Source organism: Dendroctonus ponderosae, unplaced genomic scaffold (assembly GCF_020466585.1).
Source record: "Dendroctonus ponderosae isolate FM_Combo_2020 unplaced genomic scaffold, Dpon_F_20191213v2 Dpon_F_20191213_2, whole genome shotgun sequence".
NCBI classification, from domain to species: Eukaryota; Metazoa; Arthropoda; class Insecta; order Coleoptera; family Curculionidae; genus Dendroctonus; species Dendroctonus ponderosae.
The window spans coordinates 16,706,116-16,721,180 of record NW_026018165.1 but is presented as its reverse complement, the minus strand read 5'-3'; the positions used below and the strand labels follow the sequence as shown (position 1 = coordinate 16,721,180).

General features: G+C 34.5%; 2 protein-coding genes across 4 annotated transcripts; one reads left to right on the top strand and one right to left on the bottom strand.

Annotated features, from left to right (window-relative positions):
- Window positions 1-213: 213 nt before the first annotated feature.
- Window positions 214-7,572, bottom strand: LOC109536739 (neo-calmodulin). Of its 3 annotated transcripts, none has more exons than XM_019903086.2 (6): window positions 7,255-7,572; window positions 4,268-4,399; window positions 3,640-3,775; window positions 2,640-2,775; window positions 1,944-2,092; window positions 214-1,864 (listed from the first exon to the last, which is right to left on the bottom strand). In XM_019903086.2, the coding sequence occupies exons 1-6, from the start codon at window positions 7,528-7,530 to the stop codon at window positions 1,833-1,835; spliced, it is 861 nt and encodes a 286-aa protein (XP_019758645.2). In that variant the 5' UTR covers window positions 7,531-7,572; the 3' UTR covers window positions 214-1,832. The 3 variants fall into 3 exon arrangements, with proteins under 3 accessions (XP_019758645.2, XP_019758649.1, XP_019758647.2); XM_019903090.2 differs by lacking the exon at window positions 7,255-7,572 and adding an exon at window positions 4,456-4,594; XM_019903088.2 differs by lacking the exon at window positions 4,268-4,399 and having other exon boundaries at window positions 7,255-7,571.
- A 685-nt stretch (window positions 7,573-8,257) lies between these two features.
- Window positions 8,258-14,970, top strand: LOC109536740 (troponin C). The gene is made up of 6 exons (XM_048663707.1): window positions 8,258-8,480; window positions 10,671-10,698; window positions 11,169-11,312; window positions 13,780-13,899; window positions 14,665-14,796; window positions 14,850-14,970. Exons 1-6 carry the CDS (start codon window positions 8,478-8,480, stop codon window positions 14,876-14,878), a joined length of 456 nt encoding a protein of 151 aa, XP_048519664.1. The 5' UTR covers window positions 8,258-8,477; the 3' UTR covers window positions 14,879-14,970.
- Window positions 14,971-15,065: the final 95 nt, after the last annotated feature.

The window sequence follows — 15,065 nt, the reverse complement described above, 5'->3', positions numbered from 1 at the left end:
TAAAGTTTCAAATTTTAGATAGATGGTATCAGGAAATTTTAAGTTTTATTAATAATAAAAAGTACTTTTTTCTGCTTCTTGATTCAGTTCGACAGGAAAATTTTCCTTTAGAAGACCAGAAGTTTTCCAGTTCCTTTACAGAAGTTTTGCCATTGTCTTTCATATTTTAGCAACAATATTTCAAGCTTATTTTGCTCAATTAATCAAAACGCGTATGAACAATTGTCTATTTGTCTAATTGTTACTCTCTTATTGTCTATTACTGTATTAAGTATTTATGAATCTATTGAAAGAAAACTTAATCAACAGTACAATTTTCTAGCAATAAAAGATGCAAAGAGTTGGTTTATTTTCTTCCAATCCTTCCAAGTTCACACTCTTCTGCTACTTTAATAGGCAACAAACATTTCTCTCCTTTAGCATTTTTTCACTTTATTAGGCTTCATAGTGTACGGAATAAAAACATGACACTTACAAAACCTGGATATGTTCGAAACATTGAGAATACAAGTTTGCACCGCTCAATCTGAAAAATCTGCTTTAATTTTCAATTTCATATTCTCTTTTATAGTAATTTGCTTGTTTAAGGCTTTTTTCGTATTCCCAAGTTCCCACATCTGGAACATACTAGAAAAAAAGTGCAATTATTGTAAAAATACAGATATTGTATTTTTTGTATACTAAACAAGAACTTCTGCTAAAGCAGGAATAAAAACCGATATTTAAAAGCGAAATTAGCATACAACATGTCATATAAACTTGGTCAAAAGCAAAAGATCTACCAAGAAAAATAAATTGAGCTGTAAGCAATTCAGAAAATTTACTGTTTCGCCTATATATAGCAAGCTTAAGAAACGAAAATGATTACAATTTCCTTACACGTCTAATGGTTTACTTTAATAGTTGAACAATAAGATAAATCAGCATTTAAATGGCAAGATTGAAAAAATATGAGTATTTTATTTCTCCAATTTGTTAAAGCCTATTAGTGAATGTATGTTTATATATTATAATTATCTTAATCAACCTATCACATATACGTTTTAATAAGAAAATTTACAACTAAAACCCTTTGTCGCGAATTCAATAGCAATCGTTACATTTAACATCAGTCCTAAAAATACATTATTTCCTACAGATTACATTGAACATTTATTCTCAAACTATTCTACTTTTGCCGTGGTTTTGGTAAACTCAAATTTTCAATTGATTTGTATGATGGGGGAAGCGCAATTTTGAAACCTGCAAATTTTTGCAAAACAAAATTTCAAATCGTATTGTAATTATAATTTTGATATCTTTTACCTTGATTATTGTTCAATAGCAAAGTGAAATTATGCCCCATCATTTTCAGATCTGAATAACAATTTAAAAATAATAAATCAAAAATGTATAAATGTTTGTCTTATTTTTTCGCTTAGATGCAGAATGGAAAATGGAGCCAAACTCGTCAGGTTTGCGCCAGCTTCAAATAAATATACATAAAACGATTTGGAAACGACGAAAATAAAAATCCAATAATTAGCTGCATAATTGCAATAAAGTTGTACAACAAGGATGGTTGTACACTTACCTTACCTTATGATTATAAAAATGTATAATAAAGACTAGAATTTAGTAGGAAGACTTAACAACTTTACAGAGTGATAGGAGGAAAAAGCAAACGGGTGGCAAATAATCCTGCAACCAAACACCAAATCAAGTTAAAGTTAAAGCTAGAATTCGTATGGATATAAATGTGTATAGTAATCCTTCTGGTAGAGCCGTGCATTAAGTCAGTAGCAGTCAAAAATCTAGTTGAAATTGGACCATTTTTCAAGCAGTCTGCGTTACTAGTTTTTGGAAGTGAGAATTCCCACAAACTCTGAAAGCAAACGAATATTTTCGCAAATCATTCAGTTTAGAAAAAAGTGAAAAAAATGGTTTAAGCAAAATTAAATTACCTTCATAGTTCACTTGGCCATCTCCATCTAAGTCTGCTTCTTTAATCATGTCATCAACTTCTTCTTCGGACAATCGCTCGCCTAAACTGGTCATAACATGGCGCAACTCTATACTCGATATCAAGCCGTCGTTATTTTTATCAAACACCCTGAAAAACCCCAAACAGTCTTAACTACTGATTAGTTAATGGGAAAATAGACATTTTATATGCACCGCTTTGTAAGTGGTTTTACGGAAATACATAAACATGCTGCTGTATTGAGATCCCGCTTTGTTTTCATCGAATTTGCTTCAATTTAATTAAATCGAATGCTCCCAAGTGAATAAAGTTCGAGCACGCAAACCTAAATCCCGTTTCCTAAATATCGCAATTTTGCTTCAGGAAACTACAGCCTGATATAAAAATAACAAACATTTTATGTCCCTAAACTTTAAAAATTGTTGCCTATGTACTAGAAAGGCGACGCTGGGATGAAGCCAAGTGCTTGACAATTTATACTAATGGCTTTACGCGTATATGTAATACGTTTATTCTGCAAATATGGAATATTTTCAGTTTGTGCCCAATTTTTAAAGGACATTCTTTGGAACTTTCTAAGAATACTTTCTTCGATTCTAAGTAGAAATAAAGAAAAATGTAATTTAAACTATCGAAGATAAATTGGTGAATCTCTGTCGATGTTTTCGTTAATTACCTAAACGCCTCCTTAAGTTCCTCCTCACCATCAGCGTCTTTCATTTTCTTGGACATCATCTGCAGAAATTCGTTAAATTCTATGGTGCCATTTCCATCCTGGTCCACCTCGTTCACCATATCTCTCAGCTCCGTCTCTGAAAAATTATATCGACTTTTAACACCCGCTTATTGTTCTATAAAATAAAAACAAATTTTTTTCATTTTCGAAACACATAAACTTGTGCGGTCGCTTCTTGAAACTGGTGATTCTTTCGCGTTTTTAGGACGTCGGGAATCAAAATTTATCTCCGGTTTGCATCTTCAGAAGTGGTTCGCTTGGTGCAGCTACTTAAAAACTCGAAAAAATCGCCACTTTCAAGAACACAAATCTTATTGATATCAACAGTTTTTTACTTGCAATTAATTGCAGACAATCTCAGTATGAAATTGATTGTTTGGTACGGGTCACTAATAAGGGTCACATTGAATTGGTTTCTTTAAAGAATTAACGTAAAAATGATTCTATGGACTTGCGGACCGCATCACTAAGCATGGCATTGGTTTCTGAGTCTGCTTGATTAGATATGAACAGAAAAAGCAGCTTGACAACACGGATAATTGAACAAAATCGTATAACAAAACAAATAATAATTTAGCTTTTCCAAATAGCTTGATGTTTCGCAAGCAGTAGCGGCTGGCATCTTCAGAGGAATTTTGCTGGAAAGCCAAGCAATGTAGTCCGGAAACTGATGAGTTTTTCAGCTTTTCAGCCATTATGGAATGGAATTTCCAAGGTGGTTTGCAAATCAACTCTGAAAATGTAAGTCACTCGTTCTTGCGAAACATCAGGTGAAAAGAAGACGTTAAACAATGTTTCTTGTTTTGGAAATTATCTAATGATTAATCAATATTGACTAGAATTTTCCTACTTCGACGCTCTAGTAGAATATTGTTAGTCCAAGAGCAATTTACCAGTACTTTGCAAAAAACTTGTTTTTAAATAAAAATCAAATTTTTACCTGTTGGTCTCTGACCTAGAGACCGCATAACCACTCCTAATTCGGCCATAGTGATCATTCCATCTTCATCTTTGTCGAAGAGCATAAAGGCCTCTTTGAATTCGGCGACTTGATCTTCCGAAAGTCCATATTCAGTCTGCATTAAAAAAATGCCTGATTCATTGATCTAGTGAAACTTTGCAATAATTCGTTAAGTTGAACTCGTTGAAAAAACCATCAGCAAAAATGTAATTAATTAAAAACTTGAATATACAGAGTCGTGTAAATCCGAATGGAATAAACAGAATTTTTTTATTGATACAGGTTTTCAACATATTGCAGGATAATGCAAGTATTTCAAAACTCTGCCAATGTGCCAAACCAATATGTTTTTCTCTTTTTTTTTCACTGATTCCGTCCATTTAGCCAGCTAAACAATTTGGAAATTTTACTGGTTTATCACCTTGACCAGGGTAATTTGTATATGATGTGTATTTCGTCGCCAATATGTAAATTGCGGCTCTAAAAATAATTTATTCTTATTGGCAACCCGTGCGATGGAAAACGGTTAAAGCGGAAATCAAGCAAGTTGATAAACATTTAAATACAAATTTCACACTAGCAGACTTGCACCCCCAAGCAAACTTACGCTAGTTTGTTGAATCTCAAGTTCACTGGTCAGCCGTTTTAGCCTCGAGTATTCTTTGTCATATCGATGGCTATTATTTGTCATTTTAATCACACGATATTGAATATGGCAACAAGAAAACGGGCACCGAGCCTGAAATACAAAGTCTATTAATAATTTTTTGGAAAAGCCGGCGGGCAAACGACAACTTTTGCCACTTGAGAACCGAGCTCTGCAAATAATGAGCTGATAGAGTTGCACCAGCTACTAACAATACGGTTTGGAGATTTTTTCATACAACTAAATGGAAATTTAATGTAAATAATCCCGACGTTTTGCAGCCAGTTTAAATTTAATACTCTGCTTGTTGTGACATTGGATGGACGGCAAATGTCGGTACGCAGTTATCTAAAGATAGAATTGCCGCATTTAACCGACTCTTTAATCATCCTTTTGAACCAAATTTTTGTCAAATTTTTCTTAAAAAGCTTCAATAGTCCCAACTGGAATTTTGAACTTCGAACTGAATTTTTGACCTGGTGTTTGAAATCGGTCCAAGAGGAAAAACGTTATTCCTGCTGGACCAAAAACCATTTAAAACCCGCTCCGAAGAAAAATGTAAAAACGTTTTGAAGCATGATCATTTTCATGGCTTTAGTTTTCAATTACGGGAAAACGTCCAGCGAAATTATGTAAATCCCAGAAAATCCAGTTAGGAGAACCTGTTGTGTTACTTTTACTTATTGTTTATTTATCTGGAATTATTGGCAGCAGATGGCGAATACCGCAACAGTTTATTTTTCTAATTTTTTATTTTTCTCATTTTATTCGCTGCCAATTTCAGTGTCTGGTCTATTGCTACGGTCCCATTTGAAGATCTAACTTTTTATTTCAGACCCACAACCAATAATTTAAATAATTTGTTTTAATACATAGATAAGTGAAAACTAATGTTTTCTCTTTCCAATGAGGAGGTCAAGCGTCCTGCCACAGGTTCGAGTATTTTTAAATTAATTGTTTAACATTTATGGTTCTGTTAAACGCGTTGACGCGTGCGGCAAGCACTGCCTCAACAGCCTGCCCATATTCTCCAGATTTTCCCGAAAAGTAAAAAACATTTCTTCTGGATATTTAAAGCGAATTTTCATCTTTCCAGTCGAGTGGCAATCGCTCTTCCATGTACCTTCATCTTTCCAAAACTAATTTTTGAAGAACACTCTCGCACCGGAGGAAGACGTCGAAGCGCGTGTTAAGGAATGCTTTAAAATATTACAAATGTTCTCCAGATTTTTTCCCAAAATTGAAACTCTCTGATCGTTAAACCTGGACTTTCCTCTATTTAATTCAGTCAGGTTCACTTCCATCTGTCCCAGTTTTCGCAACATTAGTTTTTGAAGAACATCTATGCACCTGAAAACATCTTGAAGCGCGTGATAAGAATTGTTTCAAAAGGCTGCCAATATTCTCTAAATTCTGTGTGAAAAGTGCAACTTCTTGGACATTTAAAGCGAGTTTTTCTCTTTTCAACAACGCGCCCTTCTATGTTGTCCAGGTTCCTCAACAACAAGTTTTGAAAAGTACTTGCGCTGCTAAAAAATACGTTTGAGCCCACAACAAGCGTAGCTTCAAAGTGCTGACAATATTCTCAAGATTTTTTCTTTAAATGAAACTTTTGGATCAGTTATCACAAATAATTCTTCTTTTCAATGAACTGTCAAGCGGGCTTCTATTTGCGCCAATTTCTGCAAAATTAATTGTTGAAGAACATCTATGGATCTAAGAAATGCCTTGAAGTGCGTGGTATCGTTTCAAAGCCTGCCAATGTTCGAAAAGTGAACATTTGAACCGAATTTGTGTGTTTTCGATGAAATGCCAAGCGCCTTTTCGTATGTTCTGATAATTCCGCAAACTAATTTTTAAGAGACACTTATGCATCTGAAGAAAGAGGTTGAGCGCACGGCAAACGTTGCTTCATGGGTCTAAAAATATTTTCTAGATTGTTTTCCAAAAGTGAAGCGTTTCGGAGATTGATGGCAAATTTGCCTTCTTTTCAACGAAGTGTGATTCCTTCTTGTACCTGCACCAGTTTTTTCATAAATATTTATTGAAAAACACATATGCACCTATAGAAAGCTTTTGAGCGCATAGAAGCGTCGCTTCACAGGCCTGCCAAAAATCTGCAGACCATTTTCAAATAGTGAAACTTTCTGGGATGCTTGGAAATCCTTTCTTCTTTTCAATGGAGCGCTAACCGCCTTTCCATATATTCGGGTTTGTGCAAAATCAATTTTTCAATAAACAAGGTGTTTGGGTGCATGGCAAGCGCTCTTCGCCAGCCAATAATACCCAGACTATTTGCAAATAGTGACACTTTTTGGAATCTTCAAACGAACTTTTGCCTCTTCAATGCAGTTTTAAAGGCTCTTCCACAAGTCCCCGTTTGTAAACTTGTTTTGAAAATCAATTTTCAACACCTTCGCATCTAAGAAAGGCGTTGGGCGCGTCACATGTGTTCCTACAAAAGCCTGCCAATTTTCTCAGGATTTTTCCATAAAAATGAAACTTTCGGAGCAGGTCAGGCGAATTTTAGTTTTTCGATGGAGCAATCAAGTAGCTTCCTATCGGTCCTAGTTTTTTGCAAGACTAATTTTTAAAATGCGCAAGCTAAACTCGCTCTGTAACGACGCTTAAAACTGCGACGCTGACGAATGATTATTTTATTAATTGCACCAAAACAGGTGGTTACAATATTTAAATTATATTTTGTTTATTAACCGCAAGCTTAACCGATCGACGCGCAAATGTAGTATACGCTATTCTAATTTATGATAATCATCGTTACGTTTCATTGCCTAGATGTGAGACTCAATGCCAACTAGTTGGGTTCTTGAATCATTTTTTTATCTCCATGTTCAGTTTTTCACTTTGAACTTGATTGATTATATTTCCTGTTCTAACACAATTTCACATCAAGAAGTTTTTGGCCTTAGCATTAAGAGAATTCTTACCAAGTCGATGGTTACAATCAGGTCCGGTTGATGATGTTTCCCCTTCTTGGTTTTCTTCGTTTTCTTTAGTCCTGCATCCACTTTAGCAGGTGCTTGTCTGATGGGTTGGCCCTTCTGTTGCACATTGAGCTGCTTCTGTGAAGACTTACAAGGGGTTTTTGGCCCCCCTTTGGCCCCATGGGTCGGTGTTCTTGGACGTGGTTGCGTCACATGAGCATTACCATCTGCCGGCTTGTTTCTGGCCTGCAAAAAACAACCGAAACGTGAACAAATCATGCATCTAATCAGTTTGAATGAACTGAATTCGCATGCTTGATGAATCAATCAAATCGGTCAACAGAAATGAGTGTTTGGAAGCGTAAAGTCGCCTGCACCATTTTCTCGATTTTCTCTTAACAAACGCCTGGTATTTAATAAGTTGCATCGTTGCACTGAAATTTAACGCAATCTGCAAAACTGATCGACCTGGTTTACTTCAAGAATGAAGTTTAAGGTCTTTTTGTGGAGCGCCTGTTTTGAAGCTAAAAATATGTTGGCGCCTCGAACTGCAAAATTCGGCTAAAACGGGGGATTTTGGAATTTAGGCCATTTCAATGGCATTTCCCAATATATTAATACCGATGCAAACTTCTGTTCTGCTTTAATAAATCTGCAGTTTATTGGGCACTTAGGTGAACGCAGAAAAAAACTGCCTGAGGCATTCTAAAAGGGGCTCAGTTTCCTGGAAATAAGAGCATTTAATAAAATTCTAAAAGTTGCGAAATACCACCATTTAATTAATCTGGCAATAAAACACATCTTTCATATTTTTTTTAAACTTGTTAATAGATCACTTAAATAATATCCGTGAGATGGTGACTGAAATGAGCCGATTGAAGCCCACACGAACGACGCTAAAAGCAATAAAACGACTCCTCGTCTTCCAACCGAAATAGATCGTATTACCGAAATGTGGGACTTCAAAAAGTGAAACAAAGAAAAACCTCAATCACCAAACACCGAAATCCAAATATACAAAATTTTTCGGTTATTTCGTCACAACAATTCAGATCTCTCTAACCGATTGCGAATCGTATTCAGCTAAATTTAAATAGCGGGCGTGAAAAAATGTTGATGTGAATATATATTTTTGTATGCAACACTCTTGTTCAGTCTCAAGTTCTTCCCGCACTCTGGAACCATCGGTTTATCCATAAACTTTAACGGACTCAATCCATCAAAAAATGGTTTGTGTTTTTTGTGATTTTGTGCTGGTTTTGTGAGTTTTATTATAGAATATTTCTGTTTTGTTTTAAGCAAAATTTTAATCGTTTTAGTGCACTTAGTATGTAATATAAAATTATTTAATTTGAGGTTTTATATCCGCAGTTGGCATAGATATTCTCTTTGCTTAGAAAACAGTAGATAGCCTCTTAAATCACTAACACTCATCTTTTTAATTCTTTTACTTACGACTGACTGCATGCTGCAAATGGAAATTTTCTCTTAAACTGTGTGTGCAATAGCAGCGAAGAAAATAAAATTTCTATCTAAAAAAGGGCCCGAAAGAACTTTATGTAAGATTTACAAATAAAATCTTACGTAGGTACATATAAGATTTATTTTGGTAAAACTTTGACTTCTGCACTGTTATATACATTAAATTTGATATTTTATTAATTTTAAATTGTCTCCTTTACAGGCTATTTGTGTTATCGGCTAAATTTGTCCATTTCCCGATATCCTTAAATATTCTCAGGTATGTTCTTCATTCTCAAGTATATCCACGAGAATAAATTGAAGAGGGAAAAATTTAGTACTCAAAAATAACCAGCTGGTTTGATTTCAAAAATACCCAATAAACGAAGCAAAATCGCCCTTATTATTTTTTTTCTCAGCAGCTTTAGCTATCGCAAACCCTTCCAGTGCTATGGACTTTAGAGCTGCTGTTTTAATTGCTAACGATTGTTTAAAAACCTCTGAATATTTTCCCGATTTTTTGCTTAAAGTTAGWCTTTCTGRACATTTAAATCGAATTCTTTTCTTCTCAATTTAGTGCAAAGTAYCCTTCTATCTAYCCTAGTTTTTGTAAAATAAATTTTTGAAAAAAWCTTRAAATTTAAGGTGTGACAACACACSTWWWGWAARAARWCMMACKTCTGRAATCTTTSWCKTKAMAKTACTYKMWTWASCAAAGAAGAAGACTTTAMAGTCTTCAAYATTTMTTTGCTTATTCAACAATTATTTTCCCAATAGCACCTGCAAATGTAAGAAAAGCGCTGGGGYGCGTCTTAAGTGTTGCTTCAAAAGCCTGCCAATACTCTCCAGATTTTCTGCAAAAACTGAAATATTCACAAATAACTTGATTGCCAAGTGTTTTTTCTTTGCAGATTTCAGTGATATTTTTGCGTTTTATTAAAACAATTATTATTCGGTGTGATTAACAGAGCGATGTTTTTTGCATGAAAATATAATATGTAGATTTTTGCAACTTTTCCTTGCTTGCGAATGTTACATTCAGATTAGTCTAGTGAAAAAAAAACTCGTTTGTTTATCCGGGATTGTTTATATTGCTTTCTCTAAAAGAAAAATTATAAAATTTCCGTGTTTGAACCATTTTACCAATAATGAAAAGCTCAAGTATCTTAGACACTCGAAATTTACATTCTTGTTTATTCTAAAGCCTTTTTCTAAACAAAGTAAATGTGATTCTTCATGGCTTTTTTATATACAAACATTATTTTAAGGAATCCCAAAATTGCAGTCAAAATGACTACGGCAGTTTTAACCTTTAATGAAACGACGCGCTCTATTTTTGAAATCTCTAAAATTTGAAAAAACCTGTTACGATTTTTTTCAAAACCCATGTTTCTGATACATATTTTTTCTAGGTTTTTTTACCTCAACGCTCATACACCTTGTACAAAAATCCAATATCCAAACTAATACTCAGTCACTTTCGTTTTAAATACACAGATAAATTGGCATAAAATTGGTAATTTATCCAAAACAACAGCGGGTTGTTTTGCAAAATTCTGTTGACACAAATTGTTTGATAAATCGCTTTTAATAATCTCCATTTAATTTAAGGCGGCACTCGCGCCAAAAATTTGGAAATTTATTATCATCTGTTTTGCAAGCCGATGAAATTTCTAGCTTATTTCAATAGTTCGCATTATTTCGGGCTATATCAGATTTATTTTTAATAATGTCAGTTATTTTCATCTGCATGTGATTTGATGAAGTGTTGACTGAGAAGAATCACCTGCGATACTTCGAACATGACAAAAAACTAAACRAAACTGGAAAAATTGTGTACTTCTTTCGTTAAGATCAAATTTKACTGAAATTTTTCGCAACGTTATCGCTGATTCAAGATGCTTTCCCGAAKCTTYATAAAGTTTSAAAATATTGTAAGATTTTATTTTTTTTTTCAGGCGGAAGCGGAAGATCAGCAAATGCAATGTAAGTTTTGYACATTTACCAGTATTTAGCAATCATAAATTGGCARGATGAGTGATCCCAAGTWCATTTCAAGCCAAATAAACACTCGAACAAATCTCCATACCRCACTTTTCTGCTTATTATTGCTGAKTCAGTAAAGAATTTCAAGTATTTCAGTTATATAAGCAGTGAAATARTTAAAAGTGTTTGACTTTTGAGGCCATTGCTCGAAATTGTGAAAAAATACGATTTTAGTGCTTTCGCACTCGTGAAAAGCAATTTCTTGCCGAGCTTCCGCAAGCAGAAAGCCAGGAAGAAATTATTTTGCCATGACGACCTAAAGGCACAAAAAACTCAACAGTTTTGACAAAATAGTTGTTAGCTATTTCAGAAGATTTTAAATGCTCTTCAACCACTAATTTGGCCACAAGCAGTGCAAAATTCAGCTTAGAAACATTGAAACGTTGTTTTTTCTATACATTATCTTTCAGTGCTTAAAAGGGCATTTGGCATGTTCGACACTGCCAACAGAGGAACAATTGATCGCGAAAAAGTGCGCACAATTTTAACAACACTTGGACATTCCTACGATGACAAAGAACTGGAACAAATGCTAAAGGATGAAGATCCGGAAGGTGAGAATAGTTTAAAAAATTATAAAACAAGAAAGACAAATTAATAAATTTAGTCTTGCGAATTATTTTGCTCTGGAACTTACACATACAGGGTGTCCCGTGACTCGTGAAATTTATTTAATTTATGGTTAATATATTGTGACAACAATGCATGAGCGTCTAGAAATATCAGGAAAGGTATGCTGATCGAAGAATATTGAATAAATAGTAGCTTTGGGAAACCGATTTTTTATCTTAGCGATTCTTAAATAGTCGAACGAAGCACACTTTTCCATTTCTTTCCAATTTCCATTCATCGATCTAAAAATAGCTAATCCATATAGAATGAAGAAATTTGCCGACATTAATCTATATTTCTCCAAAAATGCGTCCCTTGAACAATAAAGCAGTTTAAACGAAATAACAGCAAAGACGCCCTCGAAAGCGGGCTGAAAGAAAAATTGATAACCCTTGCGAATATGGGATAACAAAATCTAATAAAAGCTAGTAGTCATGCCATGACATTGAAGAAATTATCTCCACCTTAATCTTTCCAAGATGCAAGTGATATATCAAGTCTCGAGGGTGATTGAAAGTTGGCCCAAAGTTTTATTGAAATTTATAGCCATCGGCTTCTGCAATATCGAGAGAGAGTAATATCTTGGCCATGATTGAGCAGAAATTTTTTATTGATTTAACAATAAGCAACACTCGTATCGCTGTTAGTGATTATCGTAACTTAAGTTAATCAAGGAATTCGCCTCGTTCAAAATGCCCCGAAAATCGTTCGAGTATCACTGTTTATGACAAACAAAAGTTAAATCGATTCATAACTATGAAAATCATCCATTATCCTGTTCGGTTAGTTTCGAAGATAGATAACCCGTCGAACTCTGGGGATATTTAGATATATATTTAACAGAGCAATTACTCTTCGCCAGAAAACATTTCCGATTTGGGTTTCGCCATGCACTGAACATCCTGGGACTAGAATTTCATCTGGATTGCCCGATTTACTTTCGCCGGATATTTACATACAAAATGGTTAATTAACTGCTACTTACATAATAACTAATTTCACACCGTCTAAAGGTATGCAAATTTCGAACATTATTCAGTCAGCGCTGAAATTTACGGAAAATACTCCCTCAAGTATCACTAAAGACGCTGTTTGCATTCGCGCTAATGATCTCATTTAGTAAACCGGTAAATTTTTCGCCACTCTGGCAATATTCCAGATAAATTTCCAGAGTCGGTGTAATTGGACAGGTCTAAAGTGGCATTAAGGTTTATTAGCGCGTTATTTATGCACTAATAGTGATAATAACGCCGATTAACCGAGGAAAAGTATTTAGTGGCTTAAACACCTTCTAACACTATTAATTGGTAATTTCATCAAAATGAAAAAAACTGCAAATTCACTTTATATACTCCAATAGACTTTTAGTAAGCCGGCGGATTTATTTTGGGTAGTGGTACAAAAATATCATTTTCACAGTATTGAAGCGCATTTTGAGAAAATTAAGTTGAAATTTAGCGTAAAAATAGTATACCTACAAGTCTGTCTGTAATTGGTTGGTTTTTTTAATCAAGCCAATTTTTATGAAATGGCAGATTTCAAAATTTCAGAATCCCAAAGTTCTCTTGAAATGAGGTGAAAAAAATTTTCTTTCTTGTAAAAAAATACAAAAACTCAAAACAGTTGAAAGTAACCTTTAAGTGAAAAAGAATACAATCTGACGGCTTTCGGTTCGTTAAAGCTCCTGAATCTTTGAAAAACCTAAAAAAAGTAGAAAGATGAATTTCTCAACATAAAAAAATACAGGCACAAATGAAGTATCGAAAAAGGCAGACCGCTAATGGTAAAAATTGTTAAAAAATACGTGAAAATGGAGGAAAACGCCTTCAGGAAATGGAAATTGTTCGAGAGCTACTAGAAGATGATCCAGATCGGCGACCAAAATTTTACGATTTATTGATGAAAACCGTTTCTCATTAGAGTAAAATCTTTTTGAGTCGAGACTACTTTTGTTTCAATTGCTCACGAAAATCGTCAAATCCGTCGTTATTAGGTCGAAAAAAACCTCAATCGGATGAAAATACCATCGTCAAAAGACAGAAGAGTTGGCACATTTACAGCACATTTTGAACAATTTTTGGATTGAAAATAAATTATATTTTTGAACTGGGTTTTGACTGTGTGCGACCCTCAAACACGCAAAAAAGCGTTTCCGCTACCTTTTCAATGAGAATTTACAAGCCAAACATGCAAAAAACACGTTGAGGTTTTTTTTGGCAAAATTGTTCTTTTTTCCGCTAGCAAATTTATTCGAGTTGTTAAAGTCTCAGCTCTGTATGTTGTAAGCAACAAAAACTATTACTTTGTATAGACTCTTATAACTTTCAATAAACCCCACTTTATATGTGCTTTTATATTGTTCGTTTCTCAGTCATTTAATTTGATTTTTGCTGTTACAACTTGTTTCAGAAAATGGAGCTGTAGACATTGAAGCCTTTTGCCGCGTTGCGTCCCATTTCTTAGAGAATGAAGATGAAGAGGCCATGCAAAAGGAACTAAAAGAAGCGTTTCGATTATATGACAAAGAAGGTAGGAAAAGACGATTTTTGAAAGATATTGGGAAAATGCTTTCATTCGAAAAGCAAGACCGTAAAACCGGAGCCAGTTGGGGTTTGCAACTGCAATGCAAAAATAAGTTCCTGTCCGAATCCAAGTCCTTTTAGTTACATTTTCTATAAGCTGCTTCATCATCCACTTAAGTCCATTTCACTCGATCTTAATTTATTTGGGGGCAAAAAATGAATTTTTTGCCCACATCTTATTCAATTCGACTATTGACTGATTGTGGCAAAGACCGTAATTGATCACAAGTGCTCCTGACCCAGAAACAACTTTATTTTTGATTTCTTTCAACTTTGGACGCTTGATAGATGGTCGAATGGAAATCACACGATCATGATTTCAGGCAATCATCGCAGTGCGAACTGAAATGCTACTAATTCTGCAAATGCCCATCAAACTGATCGATGCTGGTTCGAAAATATCCCGAGTTTCTGCTAATTTGTTCAAAAAGTTGTTTGTTGTTGGAAAGGATGAAAAAATCCAAATATGTCTGGAGAGTTTTGAAAAACCTTTAACAATACACACTCTCATGGTGGTTGTTTACTGTAAAACAATGAAACTACAGATGAAAATAGCCGATCACTCAGTCAGCTCCTGACGGTTTATTTGTTTGCACACTTGAACAAGATATAAAAAATACAACTAATCTTGAAATGGAACGCCACTTGAACAATGCTTTAAATAGAACGACAGTGTAATTTTCCAAGAAGCTAATGATTTTCTGTTTGCCAGGCAATGGTTATATTCCCACCTCAAGTCTGCGGGAAATTCTTGCTGCCTTAGATGATCAACTCACTGGCGATCAGCTTAATGAAATGATTGCTGAAATCGACACTGATGCCTCAGGAACAGTAGATTTCGAAGGTAATGGGCAAAAATGTAATTCTGGATTTTTAGTCAACTGGTTTTTCTCGTAGAATTCATGGAGATGATGACTGGAGACTAAGGGATTCAAGTCAAATAAAACCTCACCTATATAAACTTTACCAGCTTGTGTAATTTGCTGCTGAGTTAATAAAGGAAAACCGTTAAATTTTGTTTTTAGTTATTTGATTTTTATTCGTAAAGGCCAGTCGTTTGCTGGGAAAAATTGTTTCTTTTCTGAAGCGTCCTTCCAGAGGTTCGAGTTTTTT